The 25,995-nt window shown below is 37.5% G+C and overlaps 1 protein-coding gene across 1 annotated transcript; it reads right to left on the bottom strand.

The window, feature by feature from the left end:
- Positions 1-205: 205 nt before the first annotated feature.
- On the bottom strand, positions 206-9,384 carry LOC149940459 (prolyl 4-hydroxylase subunit alpha-1-like). Its single transcript, XM_090179943.1, has 8 exons — positions 9,317-9,384; positions 9,136-9,203; positions 8,961-9,072; positions 1,989-2,066; positions 1,871-1,912; positions 1,349-1,417; positions 702-798; positions 206-356 (listed from the first exon to the last, which is right to left on the bottom strand). Exons 1-8 carry the CDS (start codon positions 9,362-9,364, stop codon positions 271-273), a joined length of 600 nt encoding a protein of 199 aa, XP_090036069.1. The 5' UTR covers positions 9,365-9,384; the 3' UTR covers positions 206-270.
- Positions 9,385-25,995: the final 16,611 nt, after the last annotated feature.

Here is a 25,995-nt window from a genome sequence, read left to right as displayed (position 1 = left end):
CCTTGAAAACCTGCTTTTGGTTTGAAGCAATGCCAAATCAAAAGTTTTGTCAAAATATATTAAGAATTTAAGTCAAACATACATAAAACATTACATTTATATAGATCGCAACAATAAAAGTAGATTTCTAATACAATATAACTTAGTATTGAAGCCACGCCTAACCAAAGCTTTTTTATTTGGGAAACATATTCAAAAACTTAGGACGAAATTTTGTCTAGTCAAACGTTTTAGTAGTAAAGCAGTCCGAAATATACTAAACGATAGTAACTATAAATCTGTAAAATACGAATCTGGGTTGAGGTCACACTTCTTTACGTACATCTGGCAGTAACTTCGAATCCAAAGATTGATTACTAGAAAAGTATTACAAATTTCTTACACACTCAAAATAAATTTTATACTCGGTGCATGCTCGTAGCGTCGAAATCATACGTCATACGTAAGCCCCGCCTTGAAATGGCGTCATGGCATTATTTCACGTCATAGATGACGAAGCAAACACCACACGGCCGTGTCACGGAAATAATCTGACCAGCAATATGACCGTCTTAATATCATGACCAACCTAAACGCGTTACCATGGCAACGAAAACAGGCCACACTAACGAGCAAGCTACGAACAATTGAATTCTGAAGACCCCACGTGGTTCAACTTGTATTATAATCGTAATTTACACTTGGGCTTTAGATTTGCGTACCCCATTTGCTTCCGTAAAGAACAGGACAACCGCCGTGAAAAGTCAGCTCGTCCACTTCCCCGTTTCGTTTCAGGTTAAACCATAATACGCCGGATCCCTGAAAGACACACCGTATATTTTTGTTTCAGCAATTATAATGTAAATATCGTTGGTTAAAAAATTGCAGTTATTAGAAAAGTCACGGGAAAATGGTACCATTTCCTTTTTAAGGAATTTCTACTGAAGCAGATGGCAGCAGCAGGGAATTCACCCTTTCAAACCTTTCAAAGCTAAGCTTTTGGGCCAAATAAAATTTCCCTAGTATTAATTTCTTAAAAAGTTAGGAGACAGAAACCATCGTGACTTCAACCAGTTAGTTTTTTATATTTATTATAAGAAAACTTGTAGAGGTTAACGCGTAAAAGTTAGTGTATGGAGCTGTTGGCTCGCCACCTGTTTAAAGGCATTGTAAGTCATTACATGTAGATGACTTGGGTCTAAGGTGGTGCCTTGGGTATTAGCCTAGAGGATTATTAATACTATTTCATGATTGTAAATTATGGAAACTAAAATTAAAAACGCGGGTTAAAATTACATTCGCACCTCCTTTGCGTTTGAAAATCTATTTTAATTTAAAATATTAGACATACTTGGTTCTTAGGTTTTACCTTTTTGGGCCAAACGGTAGATCCGATGAGAGGAAAGACGGTTGCTCCACCAGCAGGAACGTCTGATGCCTGCCAAACAAAACCAAATAGTTTTTGAGATTTCTGTTATGTTAGCGAAAAATTCCGAATTTTGGAACCCTTTCCACTCTGCAGAAACAAGGATATAGAGTTCTACAATAATATCTTAATGAAATATAGAGAAAAACTAAATGAATGTTTTATCCTCTCAGATATTGAAATGCTAGTCTGCTGCGCATTATGCAGTTTGGAAACAGCAATATTTAGCTCTCGATCTTGAGCTAAAAGCGAAGTGTGATAATTTACGAATCTAAACACAAAATTGTCAATTGAAATAATTATATTTATCGCTAGAAAAATACTTGAGGATGTAAGTCTTTATTGCTTAGAGAATAATAAACTTATAAATAAGAAAGTGGTTAAGATATTAATAGACAAAAGAGATAATATGTAAACGTAACTAATAATTTTGAAATTATAAAAGAAAAGTTCTAAATATCTTACGTAATACATAAAAGTTGCAATTCGGTTGCCCTGTTCTTCACACTGAAATTTAAAAAAAAATAATTAAAATAATACGTTTTGTTTCCTTAATTCTTTAAAGAAGTGTAAAATAACTTACGTTATGCGTTATTTCTTGGTTAGGAAAAAAATAATCGTAATGCGGTGTGTAAAGTCCACCAGTGCCGTAATTATTCAGCTGTTTAAAATGTTAATTACTAAAATAGTGCCATGAAATGTTTAGTGAGATCTATTCACAGAGTGAGGTCTTCAGAGCGAAGAATTTCCAAATCAAATGTAAGATGCGAGAGTCAGAAGACGCAAAAAGTTTGTATCGCGAATAGATCTCAGTAAAAGTTTCGCGCGTGAAGATAGGGATGTAGAATATGGTTACAACACTCAGGCATTGTAATGAATCAGTGGAGTGGTGGAGTGGCTAGCACTTTCGCCTAGCAGCAAAAGGAGCCATGTTCGATCGTAGCTTGTGGCACTGAGTGAAAACTCGGTATTACTCCTTCTGCGTTGAGTTTGCAAGTTCTCTCCCCACTGGTTAAAGGGGTTTTAAACCGAGTTATTCGGTTTCCCCTTCCATAAAAACTTGTAGAGGTTAACAGTAATAGTTAGAGTAGGGAGCTGTAGCTCGCGTGGCATGAAGGGTGTCGTGAACAGCGAAATAAAAGACGCGAACTTTTCCGACATAAAAACCGGTAAACCTTTTTCCTCTTATTTCAAAACAGAACTGGCCGTTAATTTATTTTTACACGCGCAAAATAACACCTTTTTTAACAGCAACCAAAAACTCACTTTCACGCGCGCGTGCGCTATATAAACATTTGAAAACGAATATAGGTACATGTACTATACAAAATTACGATGTGTACAACCGAACATTCCGCCCGCCTTGAAATAACGAATTTCAAATGAGATAGTAAAAGTCCGAAAAGTTACATTTGCATACATAAATAACCCTTAGTAAACAGTTTGAATACAATTAAAATCAGTCTAGTGGTAACTGGCATAATTTAACTACGGGTCTTTTCAGTGATTTGTCAGAGGTTCTGACAGTTACGACGCGAACTTGATTGTCTTGTCCTGGATGAAGTTCAGTGATTCTTGCCATTCTCCACTTGGTTGGAGGTAAATCTTCATCTTTGAGCAAGACCAAGTCGCCGACTCGTAGATTCGGTTTTGGTGTAGTCCACTTTGGACGTTGTTGAAGGCGAGAGAGGAATTCATTTCGCCAACGGTTCCAAAAGTGCTGCAGTACTTGTTGGCCCAATTGCCAACGTGACAGGCGGTTGACGTTTTCAGAAGTGAGATCGGGTTCGGGTATTGCGGTGAGCGCATCTCCGATTAGGAAATGTCCAGGTGTCAACGCATTGAAGTCGTTTGGATCCGAGCTTAACGCCGTTAAAGGACGTGAATTTAAGCAAGCTTCGATTTGGCAAAGAAGCGTTTGCATTTCTTCAAAGTTTAGAACCATGGTGCCAAGAACTCGTTTCAGATGATACTTGACGGACTTCACCCCGGCTTCCCAGAGGCCTCCAAAATGTGGCGCTGCAGGCGGGTTGAAGTGCCAATTAATTCCTTCGTCTGCGAGCCATCGTGATACTTGATCGTTGTTGTTTGTAGAGACTATGAATTTGATGAATGTTTTCATCTCTCGATCGGCTCCTGTAAAGTTGGTTCCACAGTCGCTGTAAATATCGGCGCATTTTCCTCGTCGAGCAACAAAGCGTTTCAATGCTGCCAGAAATGCTTCGGTGGTCATGTCACTGACAAGTTCAAGATGAATTGATCTTGTGGTAAAGCAAGCGAAGACGGCAATGTATCCCTTAAACCTAAAGTGACTTCGTCCCTTCATTAGTTTAAGGGTAAATGGTCCTGCGTAGTCGACTCCACACTTCAAAAATGGCCGAGCAGGATTTACTCTCGCTGGTGGTAAATCGCCCATAAGTTGCTTTACAGTGACTGCCTGCTGTCGTACACATGAAACACATCTTCTGATATGGAAACGTATGGCATCACGAAGACCGACGATCCAATAACGTTTCTGTAAGACAGAAGTTAGTAGTTGAGCACCTCCGTGAAAATGTTTTTCGTGCTCGTGTTGTATTAGAAGTTCTGTTAATTTGCTCTGTCTCGGTAACAGTGCCGGATGCCTTTGTTCGTATGGTAAGTTGGAGTGGCAAAGTCTGCCACCAACTCTAAGAATCCCATCTTGATCGATGTACGGACGCATCGAAAGGATTTTACTTTTCCGTGGTAATTCCTTGTTTTGTTTAAGGCAAGCTATCTCTTCGTTAAAACTGTTGCTTTGGACGACCCGAATCCAATGGGATAGCGCCTTTTCGTTCTCTTCCTTCGATAAAGGTCCAGTAATCCTCAATTCTGTCGCATTTCGCGAATTGAAGACAAAACGTAGAATGTAGGCGGTGATATGAATGAGTTTTTTAAGCGCTGAAAATTTGGAAAGGAGCGTGAAATCCATTTGATGATGTGTTACTAAAGAAATAATTCGTCTTTCCTCGGATAAACATTCATTTGGCTCTGAGAGTTCATGTAGTTCTTGCGTTGTTGCGGCGAAAATAAGGCACTGCGGTCCATGCCACCAGAGACCATGATTTCCCAGTTCGCTAGCGGATATTCCTCGAGAAGCGCAATCTGCAGGGTTGCTGTCTCCTGAAATGTGATGCCATTGCGCTCTCGGTAGTTTCTCGTGGATTTCTGACACTCGATTGGCTACGAACGTTTTCCAACGTTGCGGTGGAGCTTTCAACCAAGCTAGGACGATTGTTGAGTCCGACCAGCAATGAACATCAGCTATATCCAATCTCAATGACTCCCTGATCAGTTGAATCAGAGAAGCCAAAAGTAATGCACCAGATAATTCTAGTCTCGGAAGTGTGATTTGTTTGAGCGGAGCGACTCTTGTTTTCGCAGCGATCAGTTGTATTTTGATTTGTCCGTTGTTATTCACCGTCTTCAGGTATACGGCAGCTGCGTACGCTTTCTCCGATGCGTCACAAAATCCATGCAGGCTAATGTCTGTAGCATTAGCTTGCGAAATGTGCCGTTGAACCGTAATGTTTTCAATTTCTGTTAAATCGGTTCGAAACGACCTCCATTTAGCTTGAAGTGGTTGGGAAGTTGCTCATCCCAATTCAATTTTAGCTGCCACATTTCCTGTAACATCAGTTTCGCTCGAACGGTTACTGGTGCCAACAGTCCCAGAGGATCGAATATCCTTGCTGTATCCGAAAGAATCGTACGTTTAGTGATTGAACTTCTTGACGCTGGAGAAGTAACCATAAACGAGAAATTATCAGCCGAAGGAGTCCAATATAGGCCGAGAGTCTTGACTGATTCGTCGTTCTCGATGCATAGTGGCTTTTGTAAATCCTTCATGTTGGCTGGTAGTGTATCCAATAATGCAGCTTCATTCGACGCCCATTTCCTTATTTCAAATCCTGCTTGAGATGTAGCTTGAATGATTTCTGACTGAAGTCTTAAAACGTTCTCAATCGTTTCGTCGCCTGTCATTAGATCGTCCATGTAGAAGTCATTTTGTAAAGCCGAAGATGCCAACGGAAGTGTCTCTTTCACGTCATGGCCGAGTTGCTTCAAGACTTTAGTTGCTAGGTATGGCGCTGATGCGGTTCCATATGTAACCGTTAGCAAACGGTATTCGAGCAAGGGTTCGTGTGAGTTGTTTCGCCAAACAATTCTTTGAAGATCGGAGTCGTCTGGATGTACTCTAATTTGACGAAACATTTTGGCAAGGTCTGCTTTCATTACAATGCGATGTTGACGAAAGCGAATAAGGAGGTTGACCAAATCATCTTGAAGTTTTGGCCCCACTAGCAGATGATTGTTTAGGGAAACTCCAGTTGTAGATTTGGCAGAGGCGTCGAACACTACACGAACTCTCGTGGTGGTACTGTCTTCTTTGAATACCGCATGATGAGGCACGTAGTAAGATGGATTGGTTTCGATTTTTATTTCATTCGAGGGAATGAGTTCCATATGTCCAAGGGCAATGTATTCCCCCATGAACTTGCGGTACTCCTCATAGAGATTCGGGTTAACACGTAGACGTCGTTCTAAGTGAGAGCATCGACGGATTGCCATTTGTTTAGAATCTCCAAGTTTTGGTGCATCGTTTATCTTTGGTAATCGTACAGTGAATCTTCCTGTAGAGTCACGTGTATGTGATTCTTCAAAGTTCTTTTCACATTGAATTTCTGTTGGAGATAGTATTCTTCGAGGCTGGATGTCTTCTAGCTCCCAAAGATGTTTCAAATCTGCTTCCAATGTACAATGGTGGACCTTTATTTTCGAACTTCTTCCGGCCATCAGCAATGGACCGGAAACTGCCCATCCGAAAAGAGTATTAAAGGCACCTGGAAGACCTTCTTTCCCCTTGCAAATGCCATCTTGTAAGAGCTCTAGATACACGTCAGCACCTAGTAAAATATCCACTTGTCCAGGGCTATGAAAAGTTGGATCAGCAAGTGTTAAGCCTTTCAAGTGTAGACAATTTCCAGGATCGAACGGACTGTTAGGTAAATAATCCGTGACCTTTTTCAGGACGATTGCCTCGACGATGACCTCCGACGTGTTAATGATATTTGACTGAATATTCACCATGACACTGCCTTGAGAGGTGTTCATTCCGGTTGCTCCAATTCCGTCAACTGAGACGTTGAAACGTGTTCGCTTCAATCTTAGTTTCCTCGTGAATTGTTCCGTGATGAAACTGGATTGAGAACCCGAGTCCAGAAGCGCTCGGGCTGGATAAAGTTGCTCGTCAAGTCCCTTGACTTGGACCATTGCGGTTGCCAAGATAACTTGGGTTGATCCAATTATTTCACGAGATGGGCATGAAACTACACCGGAGGTTGCCTTCGTCTTCGTTAATTCCTTCTCTTGATGTAGAAGTGTGTTATGTCGTGCGTTGCATTTCCTACAATGACCAGATTTGCAGTCATTGCTTTGATGACCGGTTCGTAAGCAATTGAAACACATGGCACTCCTCTTGACCATGTTCCAACGCTCGTCCGAAGATGCATTCAGAAAATTGGTACATTTGTATACAGAGTGTATTTCGTTGCAAAAGTGACACGTCTCGCTCAGAGCACCATGATGAGCCTTTGTACTCGGTCTCTGATGTAATGGAGGCTTCGACTTGATTGCAGTAGTTGTAGGCGGAGCTGCTGCTAAGGCTCTGGCCCGTTGTTCAAGAAATGTAACGAGATCCTCGAAAGTTGGTCTTTCGGTCCCCCTCAGGGAAAGTTCCCATTGTCGGCGAGATTCTGAATCCAGTTTTTCCTTTACAAGATGAAGTAGTATGGAGTCCCAATGTTGTACTGGTTCTTTGAGAACCTTGAGCGCCCTTATGCATTCGGCGGTGGTATCGATGAGCGTTCGTAAAGCGGATGAAGATTCTTGGATGACGTTAGTTTGACTGAAGAGACGTTTTACGTGTGCATCGATGATTTCCCGGGTATTGTTGAACCGATTGTTTAAGATATCCCAAGCTTCCAGATAATTAGCGTCAGTTACCGGAATAGATTGAACTAGGAGCGCTGCTTCGTTTCGTAACGATGACTTCAAATACTGAAACTTCTGAGCTCCGGTGAGCGATTCGTTGTTGTGTACGGTGGCCGTGAAGAGATCATGAAATGGAAGCCAATCGACGTAACCACCGCTGAATGATGGAAGTTCCAGCTTAGGTAAACGTACATCACTAGCTGGTCTGACTTGTCTCACTGGAATGTTTGCTGCTCTTTCATTTGATTCAGTGACGAGTAGGATTGTCAGATCTTCGAGTCGAGCGACTAGAGGGTTGTATTCATCTTCGTGATCCGCGAAGTCGTCGTCGTCGGGATCGATATTTGCAACTACGGCATCGTGAACCTCATCCAAGTCTTTCGATAGTTTTTCCACCTTGTCTACATACAGCTTCAAGGCGACGTCAGATAGATTCGTTGCTGTTTGACCCACCGCATTTTCAATCCTGGTGATCTGTCCCTTGATAGCTGCTCTTCTTCTCACCAGAACATCCATGATGACTTATGTTGATTCGTTTACGATCGGGATATGATCGATGGTTTAAACGGTTTCCAACGGAGAATCCACGCTAATTTTCACTGTCTCTCACGGAAAGATAGCCGATTAGATGATTAGTTGAGGAACATAATCAAGTTGACGAATGTATCCGGCTCGACGGACCAAAAAATGTCGTGAACAGCGAAATAAAAGACGCGAACTTTTCCGACATAAAAACCGGTAAACCTTTTTCCTCTTATTTCAAAACAGAACTGGCCGTTAATTTATTTTTACACGCGCAAAATAACACCTTTTTTAACAGCAACCAAAAACTCACTTTCACGCGCGCGTGCGCTATATAAACATTTGAAAACGAATATAGGTATATGTACTATACAAAATTACGATGTGTACAACCGAACAAAGGGCTTGCCACCACCCTCCTACGCATTGAAACCAGGCCACTTGTTTAAAGGCATTATAAGTCGCCAGATGACCTGAGCCAAAGGTGGTGCCTTGGGTATTGGCTTAGCTGATTATAATTATCAAAAGTGTCGTGTAATAGTATTTTAATATGACGTCAAATTCTAAAAGTTGGAAAACACTTTTTCCTAAAAGGTATTATTGTAGGGATTCATTGAGAACTATTTCTAGGTTTCGATAGATTTGAAATTATACGCCGAGAATGAGTTAAGCCCATCAGCAATTGACAGTTTATATTTTAGCTATATTGCAATCCGATAGCTTCTATTCATTTATTTGTGGTACTTACTAACTGACCCCGCGGCTCTCAAAAGAAAACGTTAGCCGGATTTACTGTATAAAACATCAAAGATGGAAGGGATGCTGGGTAATTTTAGTCAGTTCCAGCATTTAATAAAGAAAAAATTTAAAAATAATTAATATGTGACACGGAAAATTAGGATAGATTTGGCAAAATTAAGACTTCGCGAATCGCGACGAATGAAATTATGAAGCAGGGATAGCTTTAAAAGCCTTTAAATAATATCTCTACACTCGCGACAAGGAAATAAAAAGTTACCTGAAGCTGTTCCGCGCAACCCTCTTCTTCGTTTATTTTCAGCCCAATCAACATTTCCAACTTTCTGGTAAACTTTCGTGTTACTTCGCTCGCGCTACTTTTAACCCAAGTACTATTTAAATTGAAATCGGTAAATAATAATAAAGAAATGATTAAGGACAAAAATCAGTTTTACTTGAAACTTATGCGTTCCGGAGTAAAGAAAACGGATCCATTTCCAGATACGCCTAAGGCTTGGGATAGCTGCGTGTAAAGAAGATATATGTCCAAAATAGTTTAAATACTATATTTAATTAATGATTTAAATCTCCAAAAATGTCTCTACTCTCGATTCAAATTCTTAGTGAACTTCTTACCTTACTAGATCCCAATTCCTTAATTGTCTCGATTTCGTGGTCGTCCATGATATCATAAAATTGCACCAGAAAAGGATCATCAGACAAGATTTCAATTTTTACGGGTTGAAGCCAATAAAAGGCGTCGTATCCGCTGAAATATTCACATCGAAGATCTTTTTCCCAAGAAAGTGGCTGTAAAGTAGCATTAGCTTAAACGGAAATCTATGATAAACGCCCTTTGGGAGAAGAATGAACGCTTATTCAAATTAACTAAGTTATGACCATTTGTTGTGTCAAAAGTTGCATTCTACCCGACATAATTTTGGATTTTGTATGACCGCATATGTTGAGACTCGCCGCGACGGCCCTTTAACCTAAATTAAAAAAATTGAAGTGGTTTTCAAGTTATTAAAATTGGACATATCCCTACGAAAATTCCTAACCCCTCGGCTGCAACGCTGGCGAATTATAAACAGTTTAAGAGGTTTTCAGCCCATTGAAGCTTTCCCTTATTCATCCACGGGGGATCGCCAGGAGTAGTAATTTTCTACGAGAATAAGGCGGCTCAATTCTTGAAAACTGGCACAATTTTACAGTCCACCGATTTACTTCTGGTGTAATTTATTAGGTTTCGCCAATGAATTTGTTAGTGTGAAAGCCCCTATACCCGCCCTGTCCAAAATCGCGAATAATTTCGCCAATTTTACTTCCAAAAATAAATAAATACCCATTCGCAAAAAGTTACGTAGTTCCATGGTCCAAATATTTTCTTAGAAGACCTTAAACCTAGTCTAAATCGGTATAAATGCAAGTTTTTATCAAAGGAATGATCACAACAGAACTTAAACGAAGTTTTTAAATGCCTTATGTTCACATTTTTTTCCAAACATTTCGTAGGTATACGAAGAACTTCACCTTAATAAGATTTAAAAGCTTCCGAGCTCCATACAATAATCGTAGGATAGCTAAATATTTTTGATGCAAGTGTCTTTTTGAGATATTCAATACTTCTTACCCTTATTTTTTCTCCTCTGCACAGCCTGGAATAAATTTCCGCTTCTCTTACTTCTAATTCGCTAGTATTTCCAGACATAACGTATGGTACATTTTCCATCATTGCTTCATTGTAATCAGTTTCATCTATCATAAAAATGTATTAAAATATTGGAATTTCCAAGTCGAGAGCTAGCGAAATGGAACTGGTCAATTTGAGCCAAATACATTGAAAAATACATTTCAGAGTATTAATCATTTACTTATGGAGAGATTCATTCGATTCTTCCTCTCCACGGAGGAAACATTATAGAGAGGTTACGCGAAGCCCTTTACAGCTTTAAATGGAGCTTTGTCTGCACTGTCACGTTATTTTGACGAATATCTGCTATGCCCTCCCTCCACTCCCTATTCAAATACACCAATAAAATTAACTCGACTGTCTTATGTCATTTCGAAAAGAAAACCCGTATTCACTGTATACAGGGTGTTTTTTTTTGCCTGGGTACACTCGCTGACAAAATTTCATTGATTTCGGAAATTATTTTCACGTTTTTCCAAAACTTAATATTTCACCGCTAGCTGCTAGAATTAATTGGTCAATGGGAAACTTGTAGAGCGTCATCGAAAACATAAGATATCGTTGGTTTGAAAAACTCAAACGAATTTTTCACTGAAAAACATGACTTGTAAAAGTGACAAGTTGGGCTAGCTAAATGTGTATTCCTTAAATTTTTATTATTTTTGTTGTAATTGTACTATGGGAATCTTTTTTCGATAATTTACCATTTCTACAACATTTATTAAAATTGGCAACTATCCCATGAGCGCTAAGTATGTACTGTACACTTGACAGATATTTCGTCAAACGCACCTTTTATTCAGGGGTTAGACCTTTGTCACTTTAACAATTTTAATTTAAATAAAATAAAATTATGAAATAGGTTGCGAATATGACTAACTGTAGGCCTGGAATAAACAACTACATGGAGACGTTGGTAGCTAAATAAACGAAAATAATGTCTAAAGGTCAGTGAAAACCGCTCGTTCATTTTGTTTAAAATCTAATGCGTGCTGTACATCATTGTGAGATTTAATCGTGGTAATAGAGCGGATCGTACGGAAATAGTTGCCATTTACTACGCAAAAGGTGGTAGAAATCTTCGAAGAGATTTTTCAAAAACATCCCCCGAAAAGAAGACCGTCCGTATCAAAGATGGCTGGACTTCTGCAACTGGCTGCTGAATTCTATGGATAACGACCCTCAATTTATCCGCAACCTTTTATTATCTGATGAAGCTTCGTTATCGAGAGATGGGCCTTACAATCACCAGAATCATCACTTTTGGCAAGACGAAAATCCACAATGGGGGTTTGATCACCGTCATCAATTTCAGTTTGGAGGCTTGAACGTTTGGGTTGGTTAAGTAGGAAACGGTCTTATTGGTCCTGTATTTCTGCCACTAAATCTAATTGGGTAGAATTATTTTGATTTCCTACAAAACTAACTAGCAGAGCAGCTCGACGAACTTCCATTAGCCCAACGAGCCAGGTTGTGGTTTCAACAAGACGGAGCCCCGCCTCCTTACCACAGAGACGTGAGCGCGTTTCTCGACAATGAACTTCAGCAACGGTGGATAGGGAGAAACGGACCGATACTTTGGCCACTGAGGTCACCAGACCTTACGACGTTGGATTTCTTTTTCTGGGGCTACATTAAGGATAAGGTCTACGCCACTCCCGTTGAAACGCAAGAAGAACTTTGTCAACGAATTATAAGCGCCTGCTGGGAAATCACCCCAAAAATGATTCAACATGCTTTTGACAACTTGATTGTTTGCGCTGAAGCTTGTATCGGAGCTGATGGTGAAATATTTGAACCATTCTTATAATGTTCGTCGCATTTTGTTAAATAAATTGATTTTCTGATTCTTTTTAGAATACAAAATGCCTTTTGCATATTTTCCGACAAATGCATTAACAGCGGAGAAGTTGGATAAACTGCTATGGGAAGGGATTCGCTAACTGGAACTATGTGGCTTTAAAATGCTCTGTGTAGTAGGTGATGGGGCGGTCACAAATAGGAAGTGTTTCAATATGAATGCTGGTGAATTTTCATATAAATGCAAAAATCCCTTCTCTGGTACAGAGGAACGCTCTGTATACTTTTTATTTGATGTACCGCATCTGTTAAAAACAGTTGGAAATTGCTTGGGAAATAGCAGCGCAAATAGTACATGCCGTCGAATGGAGATTAATGGTGAAAAACTGGTGTGGGACACAATTAAAAAACTTTACCAGGCTGAGCAGAAGAAGATTGGTAACTTAAAGAAGTTATACAAATTGACGGACGACCATATTTCTTTGCGAAATCGAATGAAGGTGAAATACGGCGCACAAGTTTTGTCCCAGAGTGTTGCAAATGCATTAAAAACCGAATCTGTTGGTAAATGTCCAGAACTGGTGCGATTTATTGAAACGTTTAAAAAATGGTTCGATTTAATGAACGTGGGCAATTGTGTGGATGGGTCCCACCAAAGAAATCCAAATCTTAAACCATTTCGATTCCAGAATGATTCTTGTTTGAAGGTAATTTTTAACTAAAACCACCCTGACGAATAGGTATAATTTTCTTCACATGTTTACTTGCAGTGGCTTGAAGAAATATTTTTGGCCTACCTGGATGAGTGGGAAACTTACGCTCTATCCCAACCAGGCAAGCTCTCAGACCAGAAAAAAATGATGCTTAGCCAAGAGACTTTGTCCGGCTGGCGCCAAACTAGTAAGAACTATTTTAAAATTTGAAAGGAGTATTATTTGAAATGTTTTTTTTGGTTGGAATTAGCAAAGTGTATCTTGGAATTGATCCCGTTTTTGCTGGAAAAAGAAGCCAAATTCGTATTAAGCGACCCCTTCAATCAGGATCCTCTGGAACAACTATTCTCAAGGCATCGACAAGCATGTATGGCTGGCTCAAATCCGAACTTAAACCAGTATGCTAGAAATAGTATGAAATTAAAGCGACTAGAAGAGGGAAAAATAAAACTTAAAGTAACGGGTGGCAACACTAACTCAAAGTAACGTGCGAAAATATTCCATTGGTAATTTTCTTAATAAAATTTGAGTATAGTACAATCACAAACGCTTTCTCACTAAATAGATGATTTGATATTAATCATTAATATTAAATCATTCATTTGTATTGCTTTATTAATTCTTGCGTGACTGCTTCCTTCAATTTAAGTTTTTTCTTCTCTTCTGTATTTGTCTTAGTGGCCATTTGTTTTACTCGTTCATTCATTTTGAAATTATTTCTTAATTTGTTTGTCTGTCCTTTTCCCACAGTATTTAAATATTTCCTCAAGATGATGTTCAAAACCATATTTACAGACTCTTCCATTACTCCAGCACCGGAACACATGCCTTTCCATTTGTTTTGCATATATGCATCTGCCTCAACTGCTTCAATGGCCTTTATTTTCTTATTTTTAACCAACGTTGGGCCGTAGAACATTCCAACATGGTTTTGAATTAAAAGAAATAGTTCCATGGCTTCTCATGTAGGGTACTTTAAAGCTCTCCTGTCTTGTAAATCAGTCCATTTTTTAAAACCATGGGAACATTTGCCAAATTTGTTTCAGAGAGTAACTTTCCTAGTTTGTTGTAGCTTGTGTTTTTATGAATTTGCGACTTATGCAGTATTAGGGCTCGGTGTCGGTAAACTTTTAACCGTAACTAAGACACAAACGAATTTTTTCGAAAAATATTTCTTTGAATAAAAATGTTGTTAATATTTTTCGATCAATTTTATTCGTATAATTTGATTAATACGTATATTTTTTTAAATAAAGTTATCTTTTGATGTAATTATTAGCAAATATGTTCAATAGTTTTTTTCTTAGTTCAACTATTATCCAATAATCTAAAATTCACCAAAAAATTAAATTATTCTATCACTTTTTGGCCAAAACTTTATTTGATTATCTTCCGTGAGTTTTTCTTTATTTATAGTTGGTAATATTTAAAAAATTCATATTTATCAATTACCGGAAAAAAAATCTTTAGACTTTTGGTTTCTTATCGTACTAAAAAAAAACGATTTTTAAAACTTATGCGCAAGGTAGTTGAAATAAATATTTCACGTTTAATTGTTGCGATTAACCATGTCTGAAACGTATGGGGCGCCAAACCGGAAAAAACTAAATAACATTTCTAGAAATATTTTAACATTTCTAGAAATATTTTAACACTTCTAGGAATATTTTAACACTTCTAGTATAGGAATATTTTCAAACTCTAGGAATATTTTCAAACTCTAGGAATATTTTCAAACTCTATCAATTTTAAGAATCCTATATATTTTAATAGACTTTCTATAGATATTTTAAAGCGTTTCCTAGTTATTTTAAGAGAGACGTTTCCTACATATTTTACGGACATAGAATATTTTTCGGCAAAACGCGGGACAGAAAGCAGCGCTTGTAGTTTCCAATCGGAGAGTTGAGTGTGAACACTGTAAAGGCGAACTCTGATGGTACTTGTACCGTTGATGGGATGGTTCTTGTACCGTTAATGGGATGGTTCTTGTACCATTGATGGGATGGTACTTGTGCCATTGATGGGATGGTACTTGTGCCATTGATGGGATGGTTCTTGTACCGTTAATGGGATGGTTCTTGTACCGTTAATGGGGTGGTTCTTGTACCATTGATGGGATAGTTCTTGTACCATTGATGGGATGGTATTTGTACCATTGATGGGATGGTATTTGTACCATTGATGGGATGGTATTTGTACCATTGATGGGATGGTATTTGTACCATTGATGGGATGGTACTTGTACCATTGATGGGATGGTACTTGTACCATTGATGGGATGGTTCTTGTACCATTGATGGGATGGTTCTTGTACCATTGATGGGATGGTATTTGTACCATTGATGGGATGGTATTTGTACCATTGATGGGATGGTATTTGTACCATTGATGGGATGGTATTTGTACCATTGATGGGATGGTATTTGTACCATTGATGGGATGGTATTTGTACCGTTAATGGGATGGTACTTGTACCATTGATGGGATGGTACTTGTACCATTGATGGGATGGTTCTTGTACAATTGATGGGATGGTTCTTGTACCATTGATGGGATGGTATTTGTACCGTTGATGGGATGGTATTTGTACCATTGATGGGATGGTTCTTGTACCGTTAATGGGATTGTTCTTGTACCGTTAATGGGGTGGTTCTTGTACCATTGATGGGATAGTTCTTGTACCATTGATGGGATGGTATTTGTACCATTGATGGGATGGTATTTGTACCATTGATGGGATGGTATTTGTACCATTGATGGGATGGTATTTGTACCATTGATGGGATGGTTATTGTACCATTGATGGGATGGTACTTGTACCATTGATGGGATGGTACTTGTACCGTTAATGGGATGGTACTTGTACCATTGATGGGATGGTACTTGTACCATTGATGGGATGGTTCTTGTACAATTGATGGGATGGTTCTTGTACCATTGATGGGATGGTATTTGTACCGTTGATGGGATGGTATTTGTACCATTGATGGGATGGTTCTTGTACCGTTAATGGGATGGTACTGGTACCATTGATGGGATGGTACTTTTACCATTGCAGGGATGGTTCTTGTACCGTTGATGGAGAGGTACTTGTACCGTTGATGATAAGCCTCCACTGAAAGATCTAGTGTCCGAATCTGCATCCTTCAATAAGCGATCTGATTTACGGGTATCCTCTGGAAAACCTGGTCTCCTAATTCCTAATTGAACTCGTATGCTTGAGCTCTACGTGTTCTCGCCTCAAGAAAATTTATGGTCAACGGTACAAGTACCCCTCCATCAACGGTACAAGTACCATCCCATCATAGCTAGCCTTTACAGTGCTCACACTCAACTCTCCGATTGGAAACTACAAGCGCTGCTTTCTCTCCCGCGTTTTGCCGAAAAATATATTATGTCCGTAAAATATGTAGGAAACGTCTCTCTTAAAATAACTAGGAAACGCTTTAAAATATATAGGATTTTTAAAATTGATAGGTAATTTTAAAATATTCCTAGAGTTTGAAAATATTCCTAGAGTTTGAAAATATTCCTAGAATTGTTAAAATATTCCTAGAAATGTTATTTAGTTTTTCCGGTTTGGTGCCCCATATATAAGCCAATAAATAATATAACAATAATTACCAGCGGCAACTTTTAGCAGTGTATACAGTAGCGTAACTAGGAACTCCGGGGCCCCCCTTGAAAAACGACTCGGGGCCCTTTTAAAAAGCATTAATTTCAATCATAAACGTTTGGGGGCCCCCTAGTTCTCGCCCCCCCCCGCGCCGCGAGGTCTGCGGGGGCGCTATTTACGCCACTGAGTGTATATCGTATAGCTTTGCTGTGTGCAACCGACAACTGTTTTCTTTGAAGGACTATGAAGAACTCTTTTCTACGTGTAACTTATTTGTCTACGACAACGTCTGCTACTGTTGACATTATCTATACGCACACTATGGAAGTTAAGCGTAGAAAAAATTAACTTGGGAGAAAATGAGTAAACTTGTAAGACTATAACTCCTATATTTATTCACCCTACACGTTTACTAGTCCTTACTTATGTTGTCTATTAAGGAAGTAAAATTACCAAAGCTTACTAAAAGGATATTATTTCAGAAGTGGAGAAAGAAACGTAATTAGCCTTTTCAGTTTACATAGAGCCACATAGTGGCAAATGCGAGAAGCTCATGAAATGCTGGATTTTCGTCTGCTAAGCAGACGATTTTTCCATAAAGCGTCTGCTTAGCAGACGAAAATCCAGCAGTTTATGAGCTTCTTGCATTTGCCACTGCGTGGCTCTATGTAAACTGAAAAGGCTGATTATTGAAAGTGCGATACTTGTACCCGGGTGCTTGTAAGGACTGGTCACTCAATCGCGTTGTGGGGGCATTGAGGACCAAAAATGCCCGTCTCACTGAAACGTCGCCCCGTATTTTAGTAAACTGCGCAAACGACACAGGTTATATTGCGCTCTGGCCAGATGTCTGTAGACTTCCGCGACCCAGATAAGAAAGGGAATTTTATGACCAACTTTATCCATTTTGTTAAAATAAAATGTATTTCACCGTTTCATTAGTCAGCATTGACACTTCAGTTTATTTCGTGATTTATCTATCCATCCTTTTCGGAATTAAGTGTAAGATACTAGCAGCACCAGATGAAAACATAGTTATATTATTTGCTAAACCATGGTTTTTATTATAAAAAATAGTTAAAGTAGTTCACTATTATCCATGGGTAGACTAATAAGAGTTTTTCATTAGTGTTTTATTACATTTTAGTCGGGGTACATCGCAACCGGAACAACAAATATGATTGATTAACGAAGAAATATGGTCTATATTTCCAGAAAAAAACTATTTGCTTTTTTTCGGTAAATATTTAATTCGTAAATATTTCGAAGAGTTATAATTTGATCTTATTTCTCTTAAAAAAACAAGTGTGTACAAATTTATTTAAATAAAAGTTCATATCGGCTTCATGATAAAAAAATACATTCGGGGAAAGTAAGGCGGCGGTGAATTTATTGCGATCAAGATAATGTTTTTTTTTCAAACTATATAATTAGTTGATAAACAAACTCGAGATTTTACCGTTAAATTATCTGGAAGTTTTCCGATTAATCATGGTTAACTGAATTTACCGGTTGAAACGATCAGAAAAATCCGAGCCCTATGCAGTATATATCCTATGACATAGTACATGGTTTCATTCTCTTCAATAGTTGGCTGAACAGTATTGCTATTTAGTAATATTTCTTCTGTGTAATTGGTTCCGCAAGTTAAAAGTTCAGGTAGCAGGTAATTCAACCCCAGAACCACTTCATCTTGGGATATTGCTTCATTCTAAAACATAAGAAAGTTTATTTAATTATATGTCATTAACTACTTTAATATTTCTTTATAGTCATTAGGCTTACTTTCGTGAGTAGCAATATTTGTTTGCAGTACTGTGCAGCTAAAGTTTCCTTGAAAGATGCATAAACTTTATCTTGACTAGTCTTAGTGAAAAGGGTTTTAAATGATTTTTTAATTCCTCATATATTGCACCACCGGCTTTTAATTTAGAAGTCCATTCAACGCTTTTAATCAAGTTTTCTTTACATGGAAATTCTATAAGTTTTACCACAAGGGCAGTTGCCATGTTCCAAGTGCTTTCAAACATACCATCATAGTTTTCTAATATATCAACACAATAAAAGTTAATTTCATTCTCAGATCTTTATAAATAAACTATTTTACCTTCAGAAACTATTCCTTTAACGTATCCCAATGGACGTTTCTTTAATTTCTTTTTATGTAGACTAGTCTTGCAAAGATTCCTGGGGGTTTGAAATCGTTGATTAGAATTACTTATTGAACACTTTATTTCAAATTGATACTTACAGATCAGAAGTAGTTCGTAACGATAGTACACGCTTGCGAACATTGCGGAATGCTGGAGCTCTTTTTATTTCAAAATAATTATCCAAATCACTACCACTGTTTTCGTCTAAAACATCTTCCTTTCTCTGATCATCCTCTTATTAAACATAAAATTAATTAATCCAAAAAAACATAAAAGCAGTAACTAAAGAGACCAGTTTGACTTAAGCCTTAGTAAAATTTTCAATTGTTAAATAAAGCACTCACCGGAAGAATACGATATCAGCTTTGGATAATTGGAAAAGCTTGGTTCAGATATTCCCAATGTCTCATATGTTTGAGAAGGAAATGTCGAATTTATTATTAATATATCGAAGTAATTTTAATACCGCGTGGGATTTTCACAAGCACGCCGGTTTGTATGCTCCCGAATAGGACTGAAAAAAATATTAACTTCCGGTTTGCAAGCAGAGGCCGCCAGGTGGCTACGTTACTAGGTATTTTTGTGTGTTTTCGCCAATGCAACATCCTCTACTATTTAATCCATGATGAAATCAGCATTCACCCACTCGAAAAAACGCTGCTTTCGCGCGAAAAATATGGCGTCGCGCGACGTCAAAATTAATTTTCCCGCGAATTTAGTAACTCAATTTTGGGTTGTAAGAACATGTACCCGGGTTTCTCTCCAAAAATGTATGTCCATCTCCAGTAATAACGACCCGGAATTTACATCTCACCGGGACCCAGGCCCGCCTTTTCAGAAAAATGAGTACATAAAGAAAACTTTACCTGACTGTTCATTAGAGAATTCTTCAAAACTTTCCCTCTGAAATATTTGTAAATTAATTATAGTCTATCAGCCTAGTCAAGTATTAGCCTGGCGGAGTGAAAAGCATAGCTAGATTTAGTACAGGATTAAATTGTATGGTGTCTAAATGTATCGCGTAAATTTTCAAGCAAGCAAACGACTATACTAAAAAGTTTAAGAATGAAATATTTCCGATTTTTAATGATCTATTCGACTCCCCACTACCGAATGCCAAAATATTAACTACACCTCGTGTCTTACATAAACTGTCGGGTTGGGTTCGTTTTACGTACAAATCACCTTGACCCGGTGCTTCTTTAATTGCAGTCAATTAATTCCTGAGTATGAAATCCGTATGCGTCTTAACGAAACCCAAAAATTCGAGAGAAGATTGTAGAAACGAAATTTTGTCTTCATTCAATCTTATGCCATTGGTTTTCAGTGTCGTAAGCACTTGGTCTAATTTGGAATTGAGCTCGTGGTCGCCAACGCCCCACTAATAATAAATCGCCCTGATATCGCGATGTACATAAAATGGTTTCCATATACTGATGAAAAATCGTCGAGGCTAATGAGACGCCAAATGGTATCTTTTATATTCATACAAACTTTTGGTAGTGCTGATTACTACGTATTTCCTTCATTCTACGGTACTTTGCTACACATTCTGTTTCTCCAAGTTGCCTCTTTCGTTTCCAAATTATACAACCTTCAATTTTTTCCAAAAGTGATGATTCCAAATGATTTATTGAAGCTGTTGTTAGTTCTTCAAAATATTTATCTTTGGGTTTTATTTATTTTGAGAATATAATGTAACATCATATTTAACAAGCGACACGTTATTAAGTGCGCCTGAAGAGAACTGTCCTTAGAGGCGAAAAGTTAAATCTACTAAAAATATTATCTCTACGGCCCTTGTGGTAAAATGTGGAATAAACCTTATCATTAGGGAAAGAAGCATGAGAGGGATAAGGAGCCACGCTAAGAATAGTCTAAACATAGTTATTCTCCCTGATTGTAAATAAATATATTCCTGATTTCTTGCATACTAAACTTTACTATAATTTTCATCTTCTTGATAAATGGCCGCTGGTTTTTTAACTATTTGAACTCTTTAACATTATGTGTACATGATAATAAACTATCAATATGTGATCTGATAATGAAGTGAGTGTTGTATGGTGATCGTTGTTTCTACGAGAAATGCCATAGGAACGGTTCGAAATAATTAGATATAACTTCGCCCAATCACCAACTTTTTCTAATAAACACTTCTTAGTTTTTTTAGTCCTTTGCGTAATTTGGTTATCAAATAAGAAGAGCATTAGGATATACGAATATTGACTAATGTTCTTTTACTCAATTTAAACGCGCGAAACTTCGATTATTTGTAAAAAATTGCTCTCTCGAGTTTCGTAGACCACGATGTAAGTGTTAAGTCTAAACTTACTTTTTCTGTATCGTATTGCTCTTAATAACTGTTTACACGTACCTCTTCTGATTTGGAATTTCCAAGTTCGTACCACTCGAAATATTTTTCTTCGTTTTCATTTTCTAAATACAGCTTAGCCAAACGATGACAGTCAGCGCCTTAACCAACAAACGAAATTTAATTCAACATCGTGAAAATGACTGCAGCTATTGCATTTCTGAAACGTCTTTTAAAAGCAGGATTGTACCCGGTTGTTTCGATATTTATTATTAATTGTTAATTAATGTAAAGAATATTCAATTTAAATGCTACGTTTTACTATTATTATATTTCATTAAGTTAGTTAAACCTAGGTCGAAAAAAAAATAGTTCTATAAAACTTTGTTGGGTGCTCAACACTTTGTGGGAGTTTTTCCTCATTCAAACACGATGTTAGTCAATAACGGTTTATAAATATTTTGCTCATCTGAAAGTCCTTTAGCTTAATACATTGAATGATTAGAAAAGGGTTTTATTATTTTATATATACCTGTTAGAGGCTCAGATTTTCCTTCGGGAATATTTTGAAATAGCTCGCTTCTAAGTTTCCCTCTGGATAGCGCAAGAGAGTTAAGGCCATACGTAGTCTGCAGTCGGAAAAAACCCTGCACTGCCTGATCTAGAGCACCATCTTTCGGTAATCGTGAAAAGGACTTAATCAAGTCAATGTAATTTAGATCTTCAAAAATAAACAAAAATATAGTTAATTTTACTATCGTTGATCATAGCAATATTTGAGTGTGTATGGATATATAGAGAAGATTTCGATTGAAATTCTTTGAGGTTCTATGAAACATTTAACCTTCTAACAGAAATAAAAATGAACCAGATCATAAAAATATTCACTACATTTCTATATCACGATAAACGTTTTCAACTCCTAGTCATCAGTCATCGTACATGACTAATAAGGAACTATGTGGTGTTTAAACTAAACTTTTAAATTAATGTTAATTATTTTAGTAAACTTTAACCGATTCACTTGAGCCCCGCCAGTTAAAATAATGATGGCAATTACCCCAGATCCTTTTAGAGGTGTTTCTGAGAACGCGCTCACAATTTGACTGTTAATTTTGACTAGCTAGATACAGCTACTGAGACATATCCAGTCTATATTTGCTACCACTTACATTCAGCTGGTATTTTCATATTTCGAGAGATGTCTTCGACATCGACTGTGAGACGCCTCGTGAGAAGGTAACTGTTGACTGGATGACTTAAATATTCGTTATAATTTATTGTTTTTGCATTGTATACTGCGTCTAAGTGATCCACGTATCTAATAGAAAAATATTTAAATATTTAATTTTTATTAACCGGGATTAAAAAAAAATTGTTCTATTTATTAACTTATTTAGCTGATGGCTGAATTCTAAATAGATGCCCTTTCATGTGTATTTGTTTGTTGTGGTCAGTTCATATACTAGTGCTAACCAGCACCCTACATAAAGTTTTCCAAACGTTTTTATAAAAAATATGGCCTGAAAGAAAGCGATAAGCACGTAACGGGAGTCAGTTGGTTTTTGCTCTAAAGAATAATTATGATTTCTTCGATAAATTATTTTACCAGAGATGGAAACCACAGTTTTTTATCATTAGTATTGTGGAAAATATTTTTTTTATATCAAGCGTACCTTAACTATACCAAAATCTGTATTATAGTATTTTCTATTTATCATCGTATTAACGGTTTATACGTTCGAGGGGTCAAGAGCACTCATATCCTGGGATTCAAGGAGAGGGCAAGGCCACTCATATCCTGGGGTTCAAGGAGGGCGTAAGTCCACTCATATCCTGGGGTTAAAGGAGAGGGCAAGGCCATTCTTATCTTGGGGTTAAAGGAGGGAGCAAGGCAACTCATATCCTGGGGTTCAAGGCCACTCATATCCTGGGATTCAAGGAGAAGGCAAGGCCACTCTTATCTTGGGGTTAAAGGAGGGAGCAAGGTGACTCATATCCTGGGGTTAAAGGAGGGGGCAAGGCCACATATCCTGAGATTCAAGGAGAGGGCAAGGCCACTCTTATCTTGGGGTTAAAGGAGGGAGCAAGGCCACTCATATCCTGGGGTTCAATGAGGGCGCAAGTCCACTCATATCCTGGGGTTCAAGGAGGGGGCAAGGCCACTCATATCCTGGGGTTCAAGGAGGGCGCAAGTCCACTCATATCCTGAGGTTCAAGGAGGGGGCAAGGCCACTCGTATCACGAGGTTCAAGGGAGGACAAGGCCATTCATATCCTGGGGTTCAAGGGGGGACAAGGCACTCATATCCTGGGGTTCAAGGAGGGGACAAGGCTACTCATGTCCTGGGGTTCAAGGAGGGGATGGAAGACCATTTAGCACTCAATTTTAAATAGAAAGCTAAATTTTGATATTAACTACATTTAAATATTTACATGCAGTTAATGTTATAATTTAATGTAAATAGTGTAAGTGTATTGCGATAAAAAAAGCTATATTTTTTTCTTATCTAAAGACGTAGCGTAGATGACGAAATTACCGTAAGTTTTAAATTTATAATTAATTTTCCTTCTTTAACCTTTTTATTTTAAATAGTCAATTTCGGATGGGACAGTTACATTAGTTTTCCTCCCTGTAATTTTTTTTGGAAGGGGTTATTCCACCCTGCTGACCCTGGTTCCTACGCTTCTGTTTCGATTCAGTCACCAACCTTTTCAATAAACAAGCCTATTTCTGCGAGTCAAACACGTGAAGATAGACTACCAAAGCCTTTTATTTAAATTAAACGGTCATTTAAATATAATGAGTGGAAACTCCCACATTTCTGAAACTATATTCAGAAAAATACCTTTTTTAAAGATAATTATACCCACTGCTACTATTAAGTATCGATTATTCATAATAAACGTTCATTTCTTACTTTCGCATTTGTTCAACGTGTCCTTCCATCTTCTCCGTGTAATCCTTAAGATTTTCTATAAGAAGCCTCTCGGTTTCTAGCAATGCCATGACATTCGGTGCAGCTTCCATCGTCATTTTAGACTTAGTTGAAATAGCTAACACCGTACCAGATACAAACAAAAAAAATACACCTACTAACAAACTCTTCTTAGTTTGCATTTTCATAATATCTCTAAAAAGAGGGTGTGATGCACTGTGCTCGGCGAGTTTGTGTTTTATGCTATAATCCAAATAATCCGCGGATAGAGGTTATTCCGACACGGAAATAATAAAATTGACAATTGATGTACAAAACCAGGTTACTGCGCCGATTGAAGTAATACCACTACTAAATCTTTGTATTTATTCTGTAATAAAACCAGTATCAAACCTTTTTTTGTTAATTCTTAAACACTAAATAATAACCGAAAACTTAATTAATTCTGACATTTTTTATGCAAATGTAAAGTTTAATTTCTAAATAAAAAAGGCAACGTATTTTTCCGGTAATAGTGTAATCTGCATACTAGGATTCAATTTATTTTGATTGACAGTGCAATATAAAAAATGTCAAGATAAAAAATAGCACATGTGTATACTACTACTGTACTGAATAGTTGGACAAATAAACAGTGTTTGTGATTAAAACTAGTGTTGGCTTTTTGAAAATTAATTGTTCCCGTACGTCCTTAGCATGCACTCTTGTATAGTAGCATACATCTTTAGTAGTACTAAATTTCTGAGCAGTTGCAACTTTATTTCATTTCCAAAATCGCTCGAGAGCTGCCAAAATATAAATGCATTTGTCTATAAATTGTAGACACATTTATTCAATCAATTATACCACCGAGGTGAACTCTAGACGTTTATTCAAATGGACATACTGTTGCATCGTAGCGGTTTACGTTTCGCTCATCCTAGCAGAAAGGGGAGTGTTGCCAACTCCAAAAAGGTCGTCCACTATTCAATTACACCCATTTCTAGCGTTAACTTACCAAAATATTAGCCCCTCAATATCAAACCCACAGTCTACCTTTAATAAACCGACCACATCCCAAGCTAAACTTGGTACCGACCTCCTATACCTTTTCCCACGTGGCTGTATTCTTATCCATTTTCTTTGTTCCATTTCTTCGATTGTCAGACATATCGTTAGTTAATTTAAAAGAAACCACCTATGGACGGTGCAAAGTATGATAAAATACGTGAATATCGTTAGTAAAACCGCTGTTTGATTTGAATTAAATAGTGATTGAAAAATAGTGTTTTTAGAGTTAATATGAAAATTATCAGTATAGCAGCAAACCAATTTACAAGTAACAAGTCAGTATTGATTTAAGAATAAAGTAAATTTTAGTTTATATTACGTATACTAGTATTAGACGAGATAAAGTTACATTATTTGTATAAAAATCAATAAATTAAAAAATATTCATTGTTTTCATTACAAAACCTTATTTAAATTTCAAGCTTCCAATTTGTATATTCTATACTATTTAGCATCCTCGAAAGAACAGCCTGCACAGATTTTTAGATTCAAGTTTGAGATTGTGTTGCGTATTTCATATTCCTTAGTTAAGCTGACGAAATAACAATAAATATAACAGCTCCCACTTGAAAAGGTAATTCATATTGAATAAAACTGAAGTCTTTCATTTTTTTATATTTAGTTATGTAAAGCGTCTACGTATGATTTGATCTCTTGTTTGTTGACCTGCCAATCGCCACATTTCCTAGGGATTGTCTCTGGGTGGTACCAACCCACAACAAATCATCCGGCCCAAATTATCCAACTTCTAAAGGTTCCAATTCATTAAAGTCATTTGGAACTCCACCTAAAATGCAAATATTGTGCAAAATAACACAAACTTTTATAATTGTGGCTGCTCTCTGGGGAGAATAATGCAACACACGGTCCAGTCAAGGAAGTAGAGGCTAGCCACTATCTCCTAAAAATTATACAATTAGATTTCTAAAAAAAATTTCAAATGCACATTCTCAATTGAAAATTACCAAGAAGCCAACATCCTTTTAGCCCACCTTCTGCAAATTTATTTTTAAGGTAAACAGATATATTCGATGT

Source organism: Leiobunum rupestre, chromosome 6 (genome assembly GCF_980474605.1).
Source record: "Leiobunum rupestre chromosome 6, qqLeiRupe1.1.hap1, whole genome shotgun sequence".
Classification (NCBI taxonomy): Eukaryota; Metazoa; Arthropoda; class Arachnida; order Opiliones; family Sclerosomatidae; genus Leiobunum; species Leiobunum rupestre.
The sequence above is the reverse complement of the archived record's forward strand: the minus strand, read 5'-3'. Positions and strand labels throughout refer to the sequence as shown.